The sequence below is a fragment of the Cricetulus griseus genome, chromosome 8 (assembly GCF_003668045.3).
Source record: "Cricetulus griseus strain 17A/GY chromosome 8, alternate assembly CriGri-PICRH-1.0, whole genome shotgun sequence".
Classification (NCBI taxonomy): domain Eukaryota; kingdom Metazoa; phylum Chordata; class Mammalia; order Rodentia; family Cricetidae; genus Cricetulus; species Cricetulus griseus.
Window position 1 is genome coordinate 89,084,618 of NC_048601.1, and position 23,507 is coordinate 89,108,124.

Sequence of the window (23,507 nt, forward strand, 5' to 3'; positions counted from 1 at the left end):
ATGAAGCCCAAGTTTCCCAGAGGAATGTCCTGGGACCCTTGCGCCAGACTTCTCGCAGGAACTGACAGGAAACAAACGCCCTGCCCTTGTTCCCCAGGGGTGGGGGGAGCCAAATCTCGACGTGTCGCAGGCGAAAGCTCCGATAATCCTGGTAGGGTCTCGCTGCAGAAAGACGTATCCATACCTGGAAAGAAAACAGCCCCAGAGGATCCTAAAACAGCCCCAGGCCACACTAGACCAGTCCGAGCCAATCTCTCATCCCTGGCTACTGGAGAATTTACCTGACTTGTCCCCACGACCTCAGGTCGCCTACCAAGCGCGGGCGCCCACGGCCCCTCCCAGCCTCGGCGCGATGCCCAGGTCCCCGAGGAGACCAGGGGAAGGGGTCGGGGTCCGCGAGGCGCGCACCCTGTGTTCCCCACCCCACCCACCCCACCCCCGAGTCCCCCGCCTCCTCCGTGGTGATGGCTGCGCGGCCGCGAGGCGGGCGCTGGCTGGCGCAGAGGACGCGCGGGGCGGCGGCGGGCGGCCAGCGCCCAGCCGAGCTGGAGCCGCCCGCTTTGCATACGCCGGGGGCGGGCCGGGGGCGGGCCAATGGGCGGCGCCTGGCGCGACCCCGCAGGGCGCGACCCGCCCCCCTCGCTCGGGCCCCGGCCCCGCGCGCGCGCTCTTCACTTCTTGGGGGCTTTTTAAAACAGCGCCACTGGGGTCTTCTCCATGCGGCTCGGGCTATGACAGCCTCCGTGCTCCTCCACCCCCGCTGGATCGAGCCCACCGTCATGTTCCTCTACGACAACGGCGGCGGCCTGGTGGCCGACGAGCTCAACAAGAACATGGAAGGGGCGGCGGCGGCGGCGGCGGCCGGGCGGCGGCGGGGCGGAGCTGGGGGCGGGGCTTCCCCCACCCGGCGCGGCCGCGGCCGCGGGGGCAACTTCTCGGTCGCCGCCGCGGCCGCCGCGGCCGCCGCGCCGCGGCCAACCAGTGCCGCAACCTGATGGCGCATCCCGCACCCTGGCGCCGGGCGCGCGGCCGCCTACAGCAGCGCGCCGGGGGAGGCCCCGTCCGCCGCCGCCGCCCGCGCCGCCGCCGCGCGCCGCTGCCGCCGCCGCGTCGTCGTCGGGAGGGCCCGGGCCAGCGGGGCCCGCGGGTGCCGAGGCCGCTAAGCAGTGCAGCCCCTGCTCGGCGGCTGCACAAAGCTCGTCGGGGCCCGCGGCACTGCCCTACGGCTACTTCGGCAGCGGCTACTACCCGTGCGCCCGCATGGGCCCGCACCCCAACGCCATCAAGTCGTGCGCGCAGCCCGCCTCGGCCGCCGCCGCCTTCGCCGACAAGTACATGGACACCGCGGGCCCCGCGGCGGAGGAGTTCAGCTCCCGCGCCAAGGAGTTTGCCTTCTACCACCAGGGCTATGCAGCCGGGCCTTACCACCACCACCAGCCGGTGCCCGGCTACCTGGATATGCCGGTGGTCCCGGGGCTCGGGGGCCCTGGCGAGTCGCGCCACGAGCCCCTGGGGCTTCCCATGGAAAGCTACCAGCCCTGGGCGCTGCCCAACGGCTGGAACGGCCAAATGTACTGCCCCAAAGAGCAGACGCAACCTCCCCACCTCTGGAAGTCCACCCTACCCGGTAAATGGCGCCCCCTTTCCAGCCCCGGTCTTCCGGCTCTTCTCCAGCTCCTCCTCGGCTCGAGCCCCGGGGTCACTCGGGTGTCCCCCCAGCACTTTCCCTGGCCTGGCCTGCCCTAGCAATTCTGAACCCCTGGGAGTCTGAGTCCAGCAGGCTGGTGCTGTCCGCCCTGCCCTAAGCTGAGCTGGCCCCGACCCTCCTTCGGTGAGGGGTGACTGGGAGGGAGCTTGTGGGTTCCAGCTCCGGCAGCCCCTTTCTCCTTGTGTGCCCCACCCTCCCAAGCCCTTGACACTGACTCCAAGATGAGAAATTGACTTGATCTGGAGCTCACCAAATTGTCCCTGATGGTTCTCTGAAAAATAGCTTCCTTGGAGAAGCTTAAGATGTTGGGAACTGGGGCACGCATAGAGCCAGGCTCTACAAAAGTGTTGTGCACTGTTGAGTGCTAAGATGTGGACCACTGGGTCAGGCGATCCAGGAGCGCAGTATGGGCAGGATAACCCGTTTGGGGTGGTCATTGGAACTCTGGGCGATTTCATTTTAATATACAACTAACCATGACCCCTACTAATGTTCCAGGCTTTGGCAGAAGGCCGGAGTGTATGGAGCGTGTGGCATAGAGCAACCAGGCATTGCAAGGAGGGCCGGGGGGAGCTCAGACTGAGCTGTCGCCTGTGTCCTGTGTCCTGGCTCTGGTCGGCTCCCAGTGTAACTTGCCTTCTCCCTTATCTTGCAGACGTCGTCTCCCACCCTTCAGATGCCAGCTCCTACAGGAGGGGGAGGAAGAAGCGGGTACCATACACGAAGGTGCAGTTGAAAGAACTCGAACGGGAATACGCTACAAACAAATTCATTACCAAGGACAAACGGAGGAGGATATCAGCCACAACGAACCTCTCTGAGAGACAGGTCACAATCTGGTTCCAGAACAGGAGGGTCAAAGAGAAAAAAGTCATCAATAAACTCAAGACCACTAGTTAATGGATTAAAAGGTGCAGCAGAGGGCAGCTTGAAGAAACACCTAAGGACTCACTTCTTTGCCCAGATAACAATAATTGCTTTATAATAACAGAAGAATTGGGAAGAGAGACACTCCTAAGAGGAATCTATTTCTCTTCTATGGAAGAACAAAACAAAAAACTTGAGAAATGCTAAAGACTGCCAGTTCTCCCGACAACCCTCCAGACAGTTAAGTGACAAACTCTAGAGTCAACTCCTCAGCCCCTAAAACACACAATTTCCGATAAATTACGAATTTACTCAAATCTTGTAAGTATATTTTAGGATACTGTGTTAGGTGGTAATAATATGAAAACTGGTTGCAGAAACAAAAGGCTGTTTCAACATCCGTTTGCCCAGCACCATTCCCTTTGCATGTTGAGTGCCTGCTCAGGTAAACCTTCCTGAAATTCCTACCATCATTCGTTCTGAAAATAATGTTTCTTGTGTAGGTGTAGAGGGAAAAGGCACTGCAATTTTGATCTTGAACTATTGCTAAGAAGGGAGAAAGGAGAGAATGTTCACCCAAGGGTCAATTGTCTTGGTAGTAAATGCAGCCAACTAAACCCTTGAGGCTACAAGGGAACCCTGGGTGGGTAATGAACTTCTGGAAACACCTTTCAATTACTTGCAACAAGCACGTTGGTGGCATTTGGACTAACCCAGTGTCAGAGATTTTTCCATAGGATCTGTTGTAATTTTTAAAGTGTTTAAAACTCACCAGACGATCCGAAAGCTTCACTTTACGCCCCATCTCCTGGAAGGTTCCACCCTAATATGGGTTTCTCCTGAAATATACTCTTTTTAAAAACTTATTTAAATTGGCATTTTTCAATACTTGTTAAATATTTGGCTAGAGACATCATTTTCCTTTTTTAACTTTTAAAAAAGAAAGCTCAAAATGGAAACCGGTTCTTTCCAAAATATTTAGATGTCTACATCCTATATTTTAATCTGCTAAAGAGTTAGTAATTTTCCTTGTTTATTGTGTCATGAGACTGCATTAGAAAGTTTAGGGATTCATCTTCACAGCACATTTTTAATCAAGCCGTAATTTCAATTCACACATTCGTTTTGTTCATATTCACTATAAATGCTATCTTGTAAATAAAGACATTCAGCACACTGTGAAAATGTTATTTGTGCACCTGCTTTTTAAATATTTCTACTAAAAATGAAAAAATTAGATCTGTAGATAGTGGTATTAATTCTGTTAATAAAATAATCACTGCCGTTAAAATCTGAAGGAAACACTCGAGTTACTTTTTTACCCTGAACTTACACTGCACAAAAAGAGGATGGGCAGGTTTGTCTTATACAAACCAAGGACCATTCTTTCATATTACTATTCAGCTTTTTTTCTAAATTTTTATGAGAAGAGAAAAATCTCATATAACTAAAATCCTACAACTGAAAAGGCTCCGAGGAGATGCAAGTGTCAGGTATTCTAAAAGGGAGAGAAAGGAAAAGAGAGAGAGAGCTAGTGTAAGTTCCCAGGCTCCCTGTGGAAACGAAAACCAGTTGTTGAGTATCGGCAATGCCTAGGCTGTCATATTTTAAAATCTGCTCTTGGGTCTGCTTGTGACTGAAAGGACAGGCTTGGGTATTTGCTGAAATGACAGGAGTAGGAAAGGCCTTAAACCTTGACCTTGACAAAAAAAGACAATTTGTGACCTTGACTTTTGACAGCTCATGAATTGGCCTCAGCCAGATCAGTAGATCAAGGGCGCCACCTAGTGTTGACAAGCCTTCTTGTAATTCTTCTGCTTAAGGGAACCAGACTTTAAGTCCTTGACTTAAGAGAGATTTGGTACTCATATCTTTTCTTTTCCTTTTTTTTTTTTTTGCTCCAAAAGGAGATTTGACTATATGTAAATTATACATGTGCTTGTATATATGTGGATATATAATATATGTTTATATGTGTATACATTTGAATATCAGTGTTTGTGTGCTTGTGTATATAATTGTAGAATTTGTGCAGATATAGTAATAATTGCTGATGACTGAAGACACTGTAATTTAAAATGAATTCTAGAGTTGAGGTACAAAATGTTCTTTATGTGGCGAAGTTTGCTTCCTTTCTTTGATGGCCAACTTTAATTCATCCTCACGGCAGCTTGCTTTGCATCAGATTTCTGCTGATCTGCCTTAAAGCTGTCCATGTTTGTTACAGTCCAAGAGGTGTTCTTAAATAACCATTCTTTCCTGGCCCTCGCTCTCCAAGGTGGTCTGTGACCTTAATTAGAACTATCTGGGAATCTTTACGGCAAATAAAAAGTTCACATGCCTTCCTAACTCTAGTGTTCTAGAGTTACATTTCAGAAATTCAAAGAAACCCACCACTTTGAGAAGTCAGTAGAAGAACTTAAATATTTCATCTACAAAATGGTCAGAATATGGGTGCACAAGGAAAATTATCCTGGTCTGCTAAAGGCTGAGTGTTGCTCCAGGGTGGTGTGCAATCTTATATTGATGCTTGCAAATCTGTCATTTGATTTGTGGGAGAAATAAATATACTTAATATTAACAACCACCATCAACACTATATTAACAATCAGTATCATAGCTACTGTTTATTGACCCCTATCAAAACAAGAAATGTGTTCAGAGTCATAAATGATACATATGCATGTTTATGTATTTAATATACACAGTGTGTGTGTGTGTGTGTGTGTGTATGTGTGTGTGTGTTTGAAGTCCATTCTGTGCACACATGTATTAAAATGTTGATGGAAGCAGTAGCTTTGGGCTTTGGATTTTCAGGTGGAGGTTAATTTATGTTTATGTTAGAGGAAAATAACAGTGAATGGGAGAACTGGATTCATCATTTTGTGGAAAATAATATTGGCCAGTTACAATCCCGATGATGGAAACATCTCCAGCCTCACCTGAAGACTGAGAGCTTCTTTATATCTTTATAGATGAGGAATTATGGAAAGAATATAAAGCTGTTTCAACAAAGGATGGTCCTGAAACAGACACCTCAGATGGTCTTGTAAAGTGCAATCATATTTTGCTGCCCTGAGGATTGTCAACCATTTGTGGAACCAAATGAAAAATACAGCTTCAGATCCACCGCCCTGCACCTTGAGTCACAGCCCCATTTCCAAATGAACGACCATCAAGCAAAGTTAATGACTTCTCCAAAATGTTTAAAGTGTTGGAAATTTCCCTCCGAGATGGATCAAACGCTATTTATGAACTGCTCCAAAGGGGATTCTTCTCTTGAAGGGAGATATTTTTCTATAGATGTAAGAAATATTCTGAGCCTAAGGCCTAGGAAAGAGGCCAACAACAGCTCTACAAATGGAATACTGCCCCTTTTGAAAGCCACCACTACTGCAGGAGTCCTGGGTAATGTATCTCTCTCCTCTCTCTCTCTCTCTCTCTCTCTCTCTCTCTCTCTCTCTCTCTCTCTCTCCAGAAGATGTCAGGGTGCTCCTCCCTTTAGTTCTAAAATGGTTGTTGACAGTGTCCATCTCACCTAACACCCCTCCTATTTAAAATAGCCTTATGTTAAGCAGATTAGTTGAGGTGGCTGTGGATTAGAATGACTTCTCAAGCTTTTGTAATTTTTATTTTATTGTTATTATTATTGGATTTTTTGGAGGGTTGTTTTGTTTTTTCGTTGCTGTTCTTTGAGACATGGTTTTTCTGTCCTGGAACTCACTCATTCTGTAGACCAGGCTGGCCTTGAACTCAGAAATTCACCTGCTTCTGTCTTCGAAAGCTGGCATTAAAGGAGTCCTGCTACCATGCCTGCCTGGAGACTTCTTAGTTTTTAAATAGCAACCAGCCTAAAACCCTTAGAACAGAGATAGTCAGGAGAACATTGGCTTCCTTCAGAAAAAAAAAATAGGGAAAATAATGGCAGACAGTGATCCATGAATAATGATGTTGAAAACCTCATTCAAGTATTTTTTTTCTAAAAAGAAAACTTCTGAATAAAAAATTATAAATATGGGACTCAAAAAAAAAAAAAACGACCTTTTCCATCTGCTCCTAATACTGTCAGATTTATTAAGTAACTTTAAGTGGACGATTGTAAAAAGTCACTGTGCATTTCACTAAGTATTTATGCCTATTGCCGAGGAGAAGCCATTTTTAAATTAACATAAGATTTTAAAAACAAACGAACTTAGAGACAAAAAGGGGAAATATTCATTTAAAGATACTCAACCTAATTTAAATATTTTGTTAGAGATTCGCCCGAAGGCAGCGAAATTCAGCCGAGGATGATGTATTTGTGTGCAAGTAATAGCCAGACAGTAGATAAGAACAGGTTTTTCAGTGCTGTGTGTTTGCGTGCGTGAAGATGCAGTGTCTGTGTGTGTGTGTGAATTCCCCGGGTTAGGAGCTGGGAGGAAGGTTGCCCAGGACCAGAGGCGCCCTTCTGGGCTTGTGAACCTCGACTGAAGAGACGCTAGGGGATTGCTGATTTATGTACATTCCTTTAAACTTGATCGAATGCGTGTCAGCAGCCCAAGACCGGGAGAATCAGAGAAATGTGCAACGAGTTGCTCGCGTCCCATTTTTCATAAGCAAAGATGCGGCCTTATCCAAAGGGCCTGGCGAGATTTACGTCTGCCTGAGTTTTAGACAGGCACGCTAATTAAGTTTTCATCTGCTTGGCCGCCGGGTAAATAAAATCTGGCTTCGAGCTTTATGCAAATTAGCACTCAGTCCTCACGCATCTACCTAGAGCTGACGAATGCCTGCGAGGTGCCTGCTATTTAAAATGTTATTGTAAAAGAAAGGTGATGCTTGCGAAGAAAAATTCCAACGTGAAAGCAGCCAAGGCCTTGCCACAGTCGATTTCGTTTCTATCCGGCTCAGAGGCAGAGCCGGACCCACCCAGCAGAAATAATTCCACCAGGGTCTAAGATCTTCACATTTCTGTCAGCCGTCGGAGGCGCGGAGCCTGCCCAGGTGCAAGGGTGTGGGCGAGTGAGAGCAGTTTGTCTGTGGACTTAGAGAGCTGCCGGGTGTCGCCCGCCCGTAGGGGACAGGCGCTGTCCCAAACCCCCTACCCTGGCATTGGACACCCCTGCTCAAGATGGAGGCCCGAACCTTGCCTGGCACCCGGCTCCGGCGGCCTGAGGGCTGCAGGCAGAAGAACCCTGGGACCGCGGCAGAGGTCACCGTTGGAACGAGCAGCTCGCACCGCGTGGGCACAGGAGGGCCGCGGACACGCGCGATGAGCCACCCCGAGTTGAAGGTTGACGTCACTACAGGCCTCGCAGGCCTCGCCCGGCTCCAGGCGCTATTTGCCGAGGACAAGAGAACGAGTGAGGACGACTGGAAGGAAGGTTTTGTGAGGGTGCCCCCTCTCCGCCCCGCCCCTCCGTCCCCAGGAGAATAATCGGGTATTTAATCTCTCCTGGTCTTAATTCTTGGCAGCGTGGAAGGTGGTTTTGCAATGGGAAATAAAACTTGACAGGAGCATTTTCTCGCAAAGGGGTTGTGAGATGGCCTGAAAAGAAACCGTGTTTGTCCCCAAGACTCCCGCCCTGGGAACCCAGAGCTGAGCACGGGATGAACCCCAGGGAGCTCCACCTGGGCAGAGAAGCAGCCTCGGACCGCGCGGTCCCCCGGTTCCCGTCCCACCCCCACCCCCCACCCCGAGCGTAGCATCTGCCGCCTAAAGCCTGAAGACAGGACCGGGGTGGCACTGTGGAACACCCAGACACTGGCGGAGGGCGGCTGGGGACCGGCGAGAGGAGAGGGCCTCGGGAAGCCGGCTTTAGCTGACTTCTGCCCTCAGGTAGGTGGGGAAATGCGCGCTTGGGGCTTTGTTTCCTGGCCGCGTGCCTGTGGTCCCGCACTTTCGAACAGCAAGGGGAAATGGGGTGAGCGGCCTGGCATGCGTGGAGTGTCTGGGCTGCTATTGGGTGAGAGAGGCTGAAGACCTCCAGCTCCTTACGGCTCTTCTTCGCACCGCACCGTAAAGGTCAAGTCCTCAACGCCACCGCCTTCTTCACGGTCAGGGCCGCCTGAGAAAGAAGCCGCCACGATTACAGAAAAGCAGAGGATACTCATTGGCCAGGCCATCACTCTGGCTGCAAGAGGATCCTGGCCCTAGTAGCCTGAGCTTGAGCACCGAGGCAAGATTCTTGATTTTCAATTCCCTTTATCCCCATCCTCCTTGGAAAGGAGTCTCTGAAGCTGGGGATAGCCCAAGCTATGCCTTGATCCTGGAAGGGCAGAAATTGGCCCAGTGCGGGTGATTTCTGAGTCCACGAAGGCCTAACCAGGGCAAGAGCGAGCCAGGAGAACAGACGTAGCTGAATCGAAGTTCTGGTTGGATACAAACAGTGGCTCAGCCGGCCTGGCCGCTGGGAACCCGATATGGAAATAAAGATCCTTTTGGGTTTGTCCAGTCCAGACTCAGGGTTTTTCAGGTCTTTGGTGAGACCCTTAATGCCCTTTCTGCCTAAATCTACTTTAAAGAGGTGGACTATGCCAATTCAAAACCCCTTGACTCCTGCCCCCTCCGACCCCTCAGCCCCCTGCCCCATTGTACTCTACAGGACAGAGAATTACTCTATGTCTGCCTGCAGTAGACCAGAACATCAGGCCCAGCAGTAAACATATAGCCTAAGACTAGTTGGCCACTGAGCCTGTCACCCAAAGAGAACCAAAAGAGATCTGCAAATTATTGTTTTCCTTTTTCAAAAAACAAGAAAGCTGGGCTTCCCCCCGCCCCCGGCCCCCAGAGCTGTTGCAAGGAGCTCCATCAGGAAGGATAGCATGGAATAGGTAGCGTGTCCTAGCAAATGGAGAAGGCGCCTAGTGCCAGGGCTGGATGGAGATAGAGGCTGCTCTTGAAACTCAAATGTAAGCTGCCACCAGTAATGAGTAGAAGTGGAGCCATTCTAGGAGATGTTTGTAATTTAGGGCCTCGGGATGTCTTCAGATCCTCAGCCTAAGGACCAGAGCCAACCTTCTGGTTGTGTTACACCCCTTTGTCTTAACTGCAGACACACTCAGCTGAGGAAACCCCCGTTTGGGCCGAAACTGCTGCGGGGAATGAGGCGGATATTGAGAGCCAGGCTTTCACCCTTCAAAGTTTTCCTCACCCCACTAGCTCCCACTCTATAGGAAAAAAATAAAATAAAATCTTCTCTAATGAGTCGGCAACCATAAAAATAAAAATAGTTCCGAAATAAACCCTCCCCTCTCCCATCAGCTTGAGACACAGTAAACTAAATGATAACCAGATTGTTTGGACGACTGAGACCCTAAGCTGAGCTCTGTGCTCCACCCTCCAGTGGCCTCCACCCTCCAGTGGCCAGAAGAAGGATGTAGACTTGCTCAGACGTTCAGGGGCACTGGATAGTAATTGGACCCACTAGTCAGGCTAAGAACCAACTGTAAGGTCAAGTTCAAGGTATTCTCTTGCTTTAGAGAACAGGTAGGCCAGCTCAGGAGAGAGTTGGTGCCTTGACAAAGACACAAATTAGCCCCTGTCTCCACCTGGTAGTGATAAGAGTGATATTTTGTCTAAGTATAAGGTGATGGATTAGCCATAAGCTTCCAGTAAACCATACTCAGAGAACAAATACTTGGAGCTCTTTGGGCCATTTCATGCCATCATCTCCTTAGCTTACCACGGAAGAAAGGCATACTCCAAAGACACCTCCAACATTGAAGGAGAGAGTATCAACACCGGGGTCTGGCTTCCAGTCCCTGGGAAGGGTTTTGTGGCGATTTCACCAAACCCCCTCACCAGCCAACTCTCACACCTGTGTAAAATATGGCCACCAGACCAGCACTAGTTTTCAGTTTAGCTTCATAAACAGAATTTTGGGAGAGAGGAAAGCAAGGCTCATGCAAGCAACAAATGGTGAAATATTTATGGTGTTTTAATCAATTCACTGAACAGTAACTGTAGACAATTGAGAGCAAGGCCTGGTCAGTCTGGTGGGTCCTACCATCCTGGGCTCTTGGGATTACTCAGAATGGAAAAGTTTTCGGAGATGGGCTCCGAAAAATGAGCAAGTGTTCCTGGGGGAAGGAAGGCGGGGGAGGGGGGTTGTGCTTGCAACATAGTATTGAATGCGGTAAAGAAATCCAATTTCGGTCTCTGGTGGAGGCCCAAACTGGGAAAGTCAAAACTCCAATAGACCCCTTTCTCTAAACCTGTCCAGTGGGTTCCTTTTAGGGCAACTCTACATCTCAGCTCTTGCTCAAGCAAGGAGAGACTACAGAAAAAGTAGGAGAAAGCCTGAGGAAGGCTAGCTAGGAAAAGGCAAGATGGAAGGCAAACAAACCAGCAGGAACTGCCTGGGGACAAGAAAAGCTTGAGGATGAACAAGAGAGTGGGGGTAGCTTGGTTGAACATTCACACTACTGATGCCATGGTGAGCCTTCCAAGAATTGCTGTTGGGGGGTGAGGGGATTCAGATTCCCTGAGTTAGGGATATCTGGCAGCTGCTGCCTCTGAAGCCAGATGTACAGCCAGAGAAGGCAGTAGCCTTTCAGCCTTTCCAGTTGATGTTAAGAAGCCCACCCAGAGTCTAGAAGTGCACCCCGTTGTCTGTTCTCCCTTGAAGTGGCACAGTGCTATGTAACCTAGCAAGGGACAGGGCTTCCAGCTCAGGCCTCCTGAATGACTGTGTTGGAAACAACCCTGACATAGTCACCTCGGTGACAAGGCCTTACATTGCCTTTCTGCAAAATGATCCTTCCAAAGCCGTAGACACTCTAGGCAGCTTCCCCCAGTGCTATTCCATTACTGCCCCATACACCTCCGACTGCAAGAAAAAGCAGGCTGAACAGAGGCACCTGGACACACTTTATTCTGATAATCTACTTTGGGAAGGAGGGTGGAGAGAAGGGTGCCTGAACCTCCCTCCCTTCTTGATACATTTGAGCCTGACAGGAGGAAAACTGCAGCCACTGTGGATACCAATATACCCTCCACCCTTTCGGGACCGAAACAGAAGAAACCTGGAAAAGGCTTAGTTTGTTTTGCTGATCAAATTTCCTTCTTAGCCTCTCGGCCCCACAAGCCTAACTCGTTGGCCACGTCCAAACGCTGGGCCTGGAGCCTTGGTCAAGCGCTAAGGGGGTTCTGCCTAGATCTTGAAGTTGGGAAAAACAAGAGGAGATTGAACCGGCTCCCCCCCTTCTTTACAGACACACACGCACCGTCAGGCCGCGGCCACTTCCTGCCTTTGTTTTTCTTCCTCCAAACATTTTTTTTTGGCCTCTTGCATTAGCCGCCGTAGGGCTCCGGGTTGACGATTAAAGGAAATAAACGTTGAAGAGTGTTTTCTAGAGACGGCCCGCGCTCTGTGTAGTTCTTGAGAAAGAACAGCTCCCGGGAAACCAATGTCCAGGGCCAATGTCATAGCCTTGCCCGAGCCGCCTCTTCTAAGAATGGAACTCGGACTTGGCCTTCCGGTGTGGTCTTATCCCTAGTCCGGTCTTTCCCAGAGCCTGGTTGGCTGAGATCAACCTTCGACCTCCTGCAAAGCCAAAGAGTCAGTTAGGCTCAGAGCTAAGTGAAAACCAAGGACCCGCAGAACCACCTCCCTTTCTTCCCCCAGATTGGGTCCGAACCTCAGAGCAGCTCCCGCCCTGTACGCTGAAGCCTGCCGGAAGAACATTCACTCTACCAGGTTTAAACAGGACAGGACCAGGCAAAACGGCTTCTATTGAGCATTCTCGGGGATTTGAGCATCCCATCTCTTGTCTCTGCTTAAAGAACTAACAGCAATCGGCAGCTCCAGAGCTCCAGGCCATTTCCCTTCTGTTGCCTTCAAAAGCCTTTTCCTCACCCATCTTCACCGCAGCGCCCCCACACGCTCCCTTCGAGGATGCAAATCCCTCCGGGTACCCCTCTTCTCTACAGCCTGTCGAGTTGCTTTGCCAACCACTCGTGGAGCACCTTCTTCGCCCACAGCCTTTCCTGCGGAATTTGTCTTGTCTTCTGCAGACGCCCATGGGATACCTACCTGCCGGCTCCCATTCAACTAGCCCTCGATGAGAATCTAGGGAGTACTGGCTGTGCGGGGCATTGCACAGTGCCACACCGACCTTTCTGCGGGTATCCCTTCTCCCTGTCATCCCGAGAAGTCGAGCTAATTATGAGAGAAAGCTGCCATGTAGTCAGGGGCGGCGGCCTTGCATCCCCCGCGGCTGGGCCACCTCGGCCCCACTGCTCAGGCACAAGCTGAAGTTGACTGCCAAAACTGCTATAAAACCGCAGGTCTGTCTAGAACTGTTTTCGGGTCTCCTAGACGCCCCCGGGTTCAATTATGGTCTTAAAAGCCCTAATACAAGTGCAAGAATTTGTTTGCCTTCACCCAGGGGCGGGGCGAGCCCTGCAGTGGTGGCGCCTTTGTTATGGCAAAGTCACTGAAACCCTTCATGCATTCCTTTTGTTCGAGGGTAGGGGTGGTGAGGACTGGGTGGGCTGCTGGGTGAAAGTTTGAGGTGGCAAAAATCAACCCAGGGAACGTCTCAAATACTACTGCTCTCAACCTGCCTCCCTTTTATATAGTCTCCAAAAAGATATCGTGAAGAGACAACTATTTTGCCTCCTTGGCGACTGCAGGAAATAGAAGTTTTTTGTTTTTTGTTTTTTGTTTTGCTGCAGGACCATCCTGTAGTTTCCATCCCCAGGTTTAGAAGAAGGCCTGAAGCTACCCTTCCTGCAACAACCTTTCTCCCTGCTAGATCTCCTCACTCACACCACTGCAGTCATCTATGAAGCCACCGTGGACAAATATGTCAAACTGAAGATGCACAAATAATTTTAAGTTCAGCTCTCAGGGATTCGAGGGGCATGAAAGTTCCTGCAGCAAATCCTGAATAAAGAGTTCATTAAACCAATGTGTCCGAGGAGCTTGATTTGTGATAAGCAACCCTTGTAAAGGGGGGAGGTGGGCTGGAGCCACATAAACATTAATGCTAATAAATTAGTTTACGCCACTACACAGTAATTACTTGATATTATTGATATTTACAGTGGGCATTCAAATGCAATGGTGGGTCATTATTTGGAGAAAATACATAATGAGAATAGTTCTTTTCCAGAGCAATACATGATTAAATTTGTTATTGAGTCAGTTACAGTCAGCTCAGCAATAAATAAATAAATCGATGTTGACACTTAAATACCAAAGATCTTAGCATTTATACTCTAAATCTCCCCAAGATATGTAAATACCGTTGGCTATTTCCTGGATGAGGAAAGGGAAAAGGGTTTTCATTTTTCACTTTTGACTTTTGTGACACCCTAGCTCCTTCTAAGGGAGTTGTGGGGAGCCCCCAGGTCTGGCCCCCTCCCTACTCTGGCCATGCCTAGCTGCCCTGTGCCCTCTTTTTTTCTTTCATTTTCCCCAAATACTTCTTCGGTCTTGCAGAATGGCAAGCATCATTTTGTCTTCTTAATCTCCGTCTCCTCTTCTGAAGAGAGCTAACTTCACCCTAACATTTATGGCATCTTGACTATTATCTATCTGTACAGAAAGCCTAGCCTTTTCAAGACATGTCTATGGGCCAAGGTGCAGGCAGCTAGAATACCTCTCTTTTCTTTGGCATTGTACTTCTCCTGTGGACTAAGTAGCAAAAATGATGGGAGCTGTCTGGATTTTTTTTTTTTCCTTGAATATCCTTTGCTTTCACTCTTAGGCGTTGCAAGGAAGAAGAGGCGGGTTACTCCTCTCTTAGTCAGGGCTTCTTACTCCCTCTTTGCCACCCTCCATTTCCCTCACAGCTCTGAAGAGCTGCAAGCAGCCTGGCGGGTCCCCCAAAGGTGCAGCATACCCAGGAGAAGGCTCCTCGGATGTCAGCGCCTCTAAACCAGCCCAGGGTTCGCCTCAATGGCATGGTTTCCCGATTCGTCAGCTTCAGCAGACCAGTGAGCAGCTTGCAGACCGGTGAGCAGAAGTGCTGTCCCAGTGCCTCTGGCTCTGCGGAGTCACTCCGAACCCCTACAGGCAGCGAGGAGAAGGGGGATCCTCCAAGGACAGGGCGTGGGGTAAGAAAGTAAGCAAAAAGATACAGGGAAGGTGGAACCCGGGTAAGGCGAAGGCCCTTCCAGACCGCGCGGATTATTGACAAACCGCGGAGGAAAGCTGCTCTGCCTGTTGGCGGTTTGGGGACGGAAGGCACTAAAGCGCTTCGGAAGTGACCATGAATGAGAGCGTGTAATCAAGTCACCGTGCAAATCGGACAAGCCACGAGGCCGGCACATCCACGGTTGCGAAGCCTGGCCCCAAATGGGGTCCAGCCAGGGTCTGAGGCTGAGGTGTTTCCCAGAGCAAGCCTGTGGGGGGTGGGGAAAACTGCGAAGAAGGAGATGGCGAACTGTAAGCCTTCGGATAACAGACTGGAGACCTGGAGCCACACAGTTCCGGGCTTTCACCTGGCCATCCCCAGCCCAGAGCATCCCTCACCCACCGGGGAGTGGGGAGAGGCGTCGGGAGTTGCGCTCTCTCACCGCCCTCAGCGCATTCGTGGACCAGGACCAGGTAGCTGAGCAAAGGAGAGCTGCTTGGGGGCGCACCGCAGCCTTTCTGCGCGCGGGGAGGCCCCCCAGCCAACATGAGTTACACCGGCGATTACGTGCTTTCGGTGAGAACACCGAGTGACGATCTGTTGCTTCCCCTGAGGTGGCTACAAAGAAAGGAAGCCGGGGAGGGAGGGGAGGGGGTAAAAAGGAAAGGGAGGGGGGTTTAAAAAAAAAAAAAAGCCGGGACTAGCTCGCAGCTTGTCAATTTCAACATCGGGTCACATGACCAGCACCTCCCTGCTAAGGATGGGGATAGATTTCCACGTCAGCTTACGTCTCCAAATTTCTACTTCACGGATCCGCTTCAAAGAGGCAGCTGCAGTGGAGAATCATGTTGAGCTCGGCTACTGCGGAGAGCCCAAGGTAGCCCAATGATGGATTTTGATGAGCGTGGTCCCTGCTCCTCTAACATGTATTTGCCAAGTTGTACTTACTACGTCTCGGGTCCAGATTTCTCCAGCCTCCCTTCTTTTTTGCCCCAGACCCCGTCTTCGCGCCCAATGACATACTCCTACTCCTCCAACCTGCCCCAGGTCCAACCCGTGCGCGAAGTGACCTTCAGAGAGTACGCCATTGAGCCCGCCACTAAATGGCACCCCCGCGGCAATCTGGCCCACTGCTACTCCGCGGAGGAGCTCGTGCACAGAGACTGTCTGCAGGCGCCCAGCGCGGCCGGCGTGCCTGGCGACGTGCTGGCCAAGAGCTCGGCCAACGTCTACCACCACCCCACCCCCGCCGTCTCGTCCAATTTCTATAGCACGGTGGGCAGGAACGGCGTCCTGCCACAGGCTTTTGACCAGTTTTTCGAGACGGCCTACGGCACCCCGGAAAACCTCGCCTCCTCTGACTACCCCGGGGACAAGAGTGTCGAGAAAGGGCCCCCGGCGGCAGCTGCGACCTCCGCTGCGGCGGTGGCGGCGGCGGCGGCCACGGGCGCGCCGGCAACTTCAAGTTCGGACGGCGGCGGCGGCTGTCGGGAGGCGGCGGCGGAGGAGAAGGAGCGGCGGCGGCGACCCGAGAGCAGCAGCAGCCCGGAGTCGTCTTCCGGCCACACTGAGGACAAGGCCGGCAGCTCCGGTGCGTATAAAGGCAGCGCCCAGCGCTTTATGAAAGGGGAGTTGGGAATCTAGCGCAGCACCGCTGTTAAATTTTTATATGCTGTTTTATAAGCATATAAGGTTTATGAAGGGCCTTTAGGTTTCCCCCAACAAAACTTTGTTATAAAAGGAGGGATCACGTGGCGAGTGCTGAAATTGGCCGTGAAATACCCACCGGCCAAAGCACGCTTGGAAAAAAAAATACAACTCCCCTTTTTCCTTTTTTCCCTTCTCAGCTCCCAAACCCAACAGCATGATCCCGCTCGAGGCCAGCTCCAGGCTGGGGAGCCGGAGGTGGGCGCCTGTAAATTCCCCCTACAAGGGCTTCAGGAGCCTTTGATAGCGAGGTAATCCGGAGATTTTTATAAAAGCCATGTGTTGCAGCGGGGACTCCAGTCCCGGCTGGGATTCAAAGGCATGGCTGTTTAACGATGGCGCTAGGAGCGCATTTAATAGATAAAGTAGCCCGCTTAGCTTGAGCAATATATTAAAAGAAACAAATTAACCTAAAGTTGGCCTTTTTGTCCAAAGGAAGCCATTTTCCTTTGGCGCGGTGGCAATTACATGCCTCCTTCTGTTATTCACAATTGTTATTAAATCAGTCAAAAGCAATGTAATTTGTTTTTTGTTTTGGTTTTTCTTTTTTTGTCTCGTTTTGTTTTGTTTTTAAGGTGAGGGTGAACAACTGGCTCCTGCCTGAAACTTAAGGAAGCCTCTCTTCCCTCTACCCTCCCTAAAATAGCATCCCTACCCTGCTGAGGGCCTTCTGGCTGTGTGGTGGCAGTAAGTGCAGTGGGAAGGCCCGGGATAGGGGGTTTCCTCTGCCACCTCCCACCTCGAGAGAGCTGGGAGGCTGGCTCCCAAGAGCTCTTGATCAGGAGTCAGGCTGACAAAAGACCCCGCAGCCGCCCCAGATGTTAAGGAGGGCTAAATCATGGCTGCAACCGGGAAAGCCTGGGGCCAGGATGCATGCCTTTACTGCCTCAGGAACAGGCGGCCCAGGTGCTGAAGGTGAAATGTCCTCGGGCGGCTGTTTGTTTAGTCTGGCGGGGCAAGGCGCAGCCCGCAACCCCCACTTGCCTGCTTTCAAAGCAGTTTAGCCAGCGCAAACTCGCCCGTTGCCTTGGGGAGCCCTCCTTTTTGCTCAAGGGGCAGCCTGAGACCTTTCCCTGGGGGCCTATCTAGGGAGCTGGCTTTTATCTGAAGCCGGCTCCGACTGCAACTTGTCCCTGGCCAGCAATAGCAGCCTGAAGGCAAGGGCCTGGAAAGACTTTGAAGGGGCCTGGACTGGGCCTCCAGACCCTGTAGCCAGACCTTTTTCTCCCCTGGGGGTCCTGGGGTGAGTTGCAACCCCTATTCGCTGCTCACTCTTTGCTTCTCTCCCTCCTTAGGTGGCCAACGCACCCGCAAAAAGCGCTGCCCTTACACCAAGTATCAGATCCGAGAGCTGGAGCGAGAGTTCTTCTTCAGCGTCTACATTAACAAAGAGAAGCGCCTGCAACTGTCCCGCATGCTCAACCTCACCGACCGTCAAGTCAAAATCTGGTTTCAAAACAGAAGAATGAAGGAAAAAAAGATTAATAGAGACCGGTTACAGTACTACTCAGCTAATCCACTTCTCTAAGGCTCCAGCCTCCTGGAATTGGGAGAGGGGCTTCATACATGTGAAATAATATGCAGATTTTGCCCTTGACAAGGTCAAGCCACACAGTGACTTGGAAAAAAAGGGGGGGTTGATGAAGGAGAGAGGGGAGGCTTCCTTTGCAGAGATAGCCCAATAGGAAGGGGCCTGAAATTCTTGGTTCAGATCTCCATGGTTAAGCTTCCTGTTAATAATTGGATTCTAAGAGTTGTGAATCAACAGAATGAATGGCTTGGGACCCCTGGTGGTTCACTCTTAGAACCCGAAAAAGCTTTGGGCTGGGTGTGGTCACTGGGGATTGGGCCCCCTGCCAAACCCCTTAGAGGCCATCCCCTCAGGACCCTCTGCACAGATACTGCCCACCCCCAGGGCTCCCAAGTCAAGAAGTTGTATGCTCTCCAGGCCTAGTTCATCTTGGGGATGAGGGTAGGAGGAAGGGAAGGATTACTAGATGTCCAGAATGGGGTTGCTTTCCAAAGTAATGTGAAAAGGAAGTCGGACTAAAAGGTGGCTGTGACCTGGGAGAAAGAAAGCTGGGAGTCCTTAAGGAAAGAGAAATCTGTCCAGGTGACATTAATGTCTTTCCATCCCTCCTATCTACCCATTGTTCTGCACCCAGGCCTGAGCTCCTAGCAGCCACCTCCTGCAGTCCACCTGGGTTTTCTATCTCCCAAGTGTGGTGATGGATCTTCATTCAAACCCAAAGTTTGATGGCAGAGCTGACTATTCCCGAGGTAGAAGACATTGACAAGTCCAGGGGCTGTGCTAGCTGCTGGTCCCTCAATCTCTACAGGAAAGGCCCTGTGGAATGCTACAGTGTGGCAAAGTCTCGGCCATGCTGAGGAAGCTTGGATTCTGTTGGTGTCAGGCAGCAGAGTAGCAGGCCTGAACAGTGGGTCCTTGGCTTTGGCTGTGAGGGGCTGAAGTCTTCCTGCTCCCAAACCCCCCACTCTGCTCTCATTGACTCAGAACTGAGCTTGGAAGCTTCTGGCAATCTTCTAAGAGCCGGAGAGTGATTTGGAGTTATTTTAAAAGATAAATATTATATTATATATATATTTCCCCGAAGGAACCAAAGCGAATTTTAAGATGCAATGTAGAGGGGGCACGGATAATAAAAATATTTAAAGGCTCTATCTGTTTACAGTGTTCCACGGTTAAACTCGCTCACTGCTAAAAAAATATTTGAATGTATGCTTCATACAGGGATGGTGTTCAAAAGTCTTGTAAATAAAGAAAGCATAACCTAATGTGTTTCAATACTCTTCTATCTCCACCACGCCCCCGTTAGTTGATTTCTTGGAGGGTGCTGAAGAGAATGGGAAGAATGTTGGGGACAGTCTTGTTAATCTCTTACAATATTCTAACATTTGAAAAGAGTTGACCTGCCTAGAGCCAGCCTACCAAGACCTGAGAACTTCCCCTGGGGAGCCAGGCGCTCTCCAAGTGAATCTCTTCTGCCTCCCTGTGTTAAGAAATCCCTAGGGGCTCTGTCTGTGATGAGTGCCTTCGGGCCAGTTCTTATCTACCCCATATTTCCTGTATGTCTTAATATGCACACAGACAGCAGGGTACGGAAAATAAATAGGATAGAAATGTGAGTATTGGGTCCTGGTGTGACATTTGTCTCCCTGTTTGCTTTTTGCTGCCCAATATCTGCCCTTAGCTAGCATCCTTTTACCAGTCAGTAAAAGGGGCAAGTTACCAGGCCTCTGAGGGGGTGTGTGGTAGAAGTGAAATAATCAGGATTGAGCTACAATGGAGACTGAGCATAGGGAGCGGGGCTGTATGTCCTTGTGGAAGGCAGCATCTTATGGATGGGATAGGTCAAGGCCTAACATGTGAGACTTCTCCCTCCAACTGACTTCAGCCCTAAGGAAGGCCTTGGAGGCTTGTAATGGCCAGTGGTCTGACCCAGTCTAACCGCGCTCACCTCAGGACTGAGTAGAGCCCCTCTGAGTGTACCCTGTGGATCCCTTCAACAACAAAGATGTGAGTCTAGGTACCAAGGCAGAGCTGAATCTTGGGAACCTCTGAGTGTGTTTCCTGTTCTGTTGCTCCCTCTCCGTTCCCTGGGGCAAAGAAAGATGCGGGCTTGCTCTTTGTTTGCTGCCTTTGAACTTCTGCCTTAAATTTGGACATCACCCATAACCTTGAGGGGCAGGGCTGAAAGGACAGAGCCTTTTGTTGCCCATCCCACCCTCTTTCCAGCCACCCAAGCAGAGCCAAAGCAGCACAGAGGGTCTCGTTTGGAGAAAGGCCTTAGGCTTCAGACTCTGCTCTGTTTATTTGTTTGTGTGTTTGTCTAACTGGCGCGACGGGAGAAAGTGAGCTGAAAAGGGAGAGGGACAGACCCCCTAGATGAATGTCTAGGTTGATAGACACACTGAGAAGAACAAGGGCCCTACTGGGGGGGGGGGGCTAAAAGGGATGGACAGGGAAGCCCAGTTTAGGAAAAGACATCCTTTGGGATGTTTAAAGATTAACCAAAGTCTCTCAAGTTGCTAGAGAGAGTCTAGCCAGGAGAACTGCTTGCAAGAGGGCGGCAGGCGGGCGCGGGTTTGATTTCTGAGCCCTATAAAAGCCCATCCTCTGATGGCTGTGACAATGTGGTCGTAAACCCGTCCTGGGCCGGCCAATTTGCATATTTGGAATGCGCCGCTATAAACCCGGCTGGGGTTTTGCAGCAATTTCTTAGATGTAAAAATGAGATCTCAATAGCAGCGGGTTGGGCACATTCTCTCGCTCTTTCTCTGCCGGGAGCCAGCTTCCTTTTCTGGGCTGCAGGCTGCAACTCCAACCTCACCTAGGCCCTCAGCCGCCACGAGATGGCGCACTTCCGATCAATGTCAAAGCCGCCAGGGAGCCGGGAACCCCAGCGAGATTCTTGGCCTTTGTTCGCTTGTGGTACTAAGAGCAGCACGGTACGTTATTTCACTTGTCCGGCTCCCCTTCGTATTCAAAAAAAGGGAGCCTCGCACTCAAGAAGTGATTGGGACTGTAATTTAAAGCAAAGCGTCTGTGCTAGGCCTCTCCACATCGCGGCGTGGAGAAGCTGCTGCTGTTTGGCAGTGATTTCAGAAATGAGTCAAGGTAAGTGGCCACAAGTTTATCAGTTTCACTGTTGTAGAGGTGGGAGTGGGGACGTAGCTGATGGCTAAGCAAATGACTGAGTTTGTGGGGTGATGCGCATTTGCCACCCCCTACACCCGCAAGCGCGCTCCCCATAGCCCTCTATGGTTGCAAAGCTGTGGGAGGCCTAAGTGGAAAAGTTGTCGGTTTTAGCTCTCTGCGCCAGCATTTCACCCAAGCTTCTCACCCCAGGCGATCTTCTTTCTATTTTGCTGAAATATTCAGACCTGAATGCGATAGGTATGGTCAGAACCCAGGCGAAAGAATCAGCTGTGCTGGGGTTAGGGCTGTTTGAAGAGAAAAGGGATGGTAGACTAAGAAAAACAAAAGTTTCTCCTTGGAAACAATGGAGCGGTCAGCATCTGTGGCGGTGGGAGCGGGTTTATTCCTCGCGGCAGCCCGCCAGAAGTTACCGGTTTTCTCGTAGGTGCAGTCTAGAAATCTGCCTAGAAAGCTAGAAATAAGCTTTGTTCCCCAAAAGGGCAGTCAAAGAAGTCGTATTTGGTTTTTGGTTTTGGTGGGCTTTTTTCTTTCTTTCTTTCTTTCTTTCTTTTCTTTTCTTTTCTTTCTTTCTTTCTTTCTTTCTTTTTTTTTTTTTTTGAGGATGTTGCAGACAGCTCCGTACTGCGTATTTCTAATGTGGCATCATAGCCCTGGCTGACATTTTCCAACAAAATATCCTAGCTATTAAAACGAGGAGGGGTTATTATATATTTTGCAAATTATACAAAAAAACCACATTGGTAAATATCATTCCATTTGTTTAAACGGCGTGGGGGATCAAGTCTGACCCAGTAGGCATTTGCTCAAGACTTTCATAAAAACAAGTTTTAAATAACGCAAATGCTTGAATTTTGAAGGCCAGATTTAAATCTCCTGTTTCTCCCATATTTAAAATTTTATTTTAATATATTTTCATTTCTTTCTCGAAATAATTTCTTTCTTTCCCCATATATACCATACCATTGATGAGTAAAAAGAAGTTCAGAACAAATACATGCTGTCCCTGTTCACATGTGTGTGAGTGAAAACCATGCTTATGAACTGCTGGTCTTGTTAAGCATGGGCTCCTAAGCCATGCCAAATAAAAGCAACCCTGAACAGAAAGGAGGGCCCACTCTGTGAACGGCAGTGGGTGGGAATGCTCCCTACACTACTGAGCTACCTCCAGCTTTAAGGCCAGAGCCATTTCCTTACCTAAAAAAACTAAGAACGCTGGCACTTCAAGATTACTGACAAAAGGCTCAGTACTTCCCCCACTAAAGGGCAAGGGCCAGCTCGATGGTTAGATTTAGACGAAAAAGAAATAGAAAAATATTTTAAGCTGAGGAGAGATTGAACCTGGTAGACAAGAAAAGAAAAAAAAACACACATTAAGCAACCCTGGAAATGTCTGTCGCTTATGAAAAAAATCTAGTTATTAATACATGTATAAATGGGAGAATTTCTGAAAGTTCATTAATGCTGGACTGCTGAAACTGCATTAATTTTTCTTCATGAAGCTGCAATCCAGCCTACAGCCCTCTGGATAATTTGGAACCCCCAAAGCGTTGAGAATGGTCTCCATATACAAACTGGTTTGTATTTCATTCTCAGGACCTAGGGGTTTGTTTGTTTGTTTGTTTTGATTGTTGTTTGTTTTGTTTTGACCTAGTGAAAAAGTCAATTTATTTTCATAATAAGAATGTGTTTGGGGGACTGGAGAGATGGCTCAGCCGTTAAAGGCTAGGCTCACAATCAAAAATATAAGAATGTATTTGGGGGCCTCACAAGGGCCTACTCAGGAAGAGGAATCAGCTATTCAGTAAAATGCAGAGTAATCCCCAAACCTTCTTGGTTCATGTGCCTGGCATTTCTTGCGGCTCCATGGAGAGATTGGGTGTTATCACTAGGTAGAAATTGTCAGTATTTACTCCCGAACAAACACAGACACTGGCAGTGGCGGCAACAATGTGATTGCTGTACATGTCTGGTTAAGGACAGCAGGCACCAAGGGTTTTAGGTCAAAGGCATCTAGAGAAGGAAAATGGAATTCAGCAGCCGAAAGGAAGGGCACAGGAGAAAAGAAAGAAAAAGGAATCACTGTACTTAATCTCTTGGGGATGGCAAGTGTCCGGAAAGCCAAGGAGCCCAATAAACAGAATATTTTTATTGAGGAGGCTAACACCTCATTGTTGTGGTCTAGGGAGAGACACTGGAGCCTTCTGGGTGGCTGAGGGATGCCTGGGCCTCCAGACCAAGAAAGCCTAGCAGGCACTCACCCCACCAACTACATTTAACTTGAATTTCTGAGTCATTGTATTTACTTTAAGACAGCCACATCAGGCCAGTCGGCCAGATACCCCCACAGTATCCCACAGTTAGGCTCTCCTCTTGTTCCTTTGCTCAGCAAGTCTGTCAGAGACTTGAAGAGTCTTTCAAGTTGTATGCCTTTCCATGAAGGCATACAACACTTACACAAGGAGAGAGAGAGAGAGAGAG

The 23,507-nt window shown here is 49.8% G+C and overlaps 2 protein-coding genes across 2 annotated transcripts; both read left to right on the plus strand.

The window, feature by feature from the left end:
• Window positions 1–731: 731 nt before the first annotated feature.
• Window positions 732–2,608, plus strand: LOC113837097 (homeobox protein Hox-A13-like). The gene is given in 5 exon segments (XM_027429756.1): window positions 732–963; window positions 966–1,011; window positions 1,013–1,090; window positions 1,092–1,627; window positions 2,364–2,608. Coding segments are annotated over 5 exon segments (1,137 nt in total).
• Window positions 2,609–15,511: 12,903 nt separating this feature from the next.
• Hoxa11 (homeobox A11) lies at window positions 15,512–17,876 on the plus strand. Its single transcript, XM_027429644.2, has 2 exons — window positions 15,512–16,232; window positions 17,644–17,876. The coding sequence occupies exons 1-2, from the start codon at window positions 15,527–15,529 to the stop codon at window positions 17,874–17,876; spliced, it is 939 nt and encodes a 312-aa protein (XP_027285445.1). The 5' UTR covers window positions 15,512–15,526.
• Window positions 17,877–23,507: the final 5,631 nt, after the last annotated feature.

Coding starts and splice junctions, on each gene's coding strand:
- Hoxa11 (XM_027429644.2), top strand. CDS start 15,527: ATGATGGATTTTGATGAGCGTGGTCCCTGCTCCTCTAACATGTATTTG. Junction 16,233..17,643: donor GGACAAGGCCGGCAGCTCCG/GTGCGTATAAAG, acceptor CTCCCTCCTTAG/GTGGCCAACGCACCCGCAAA.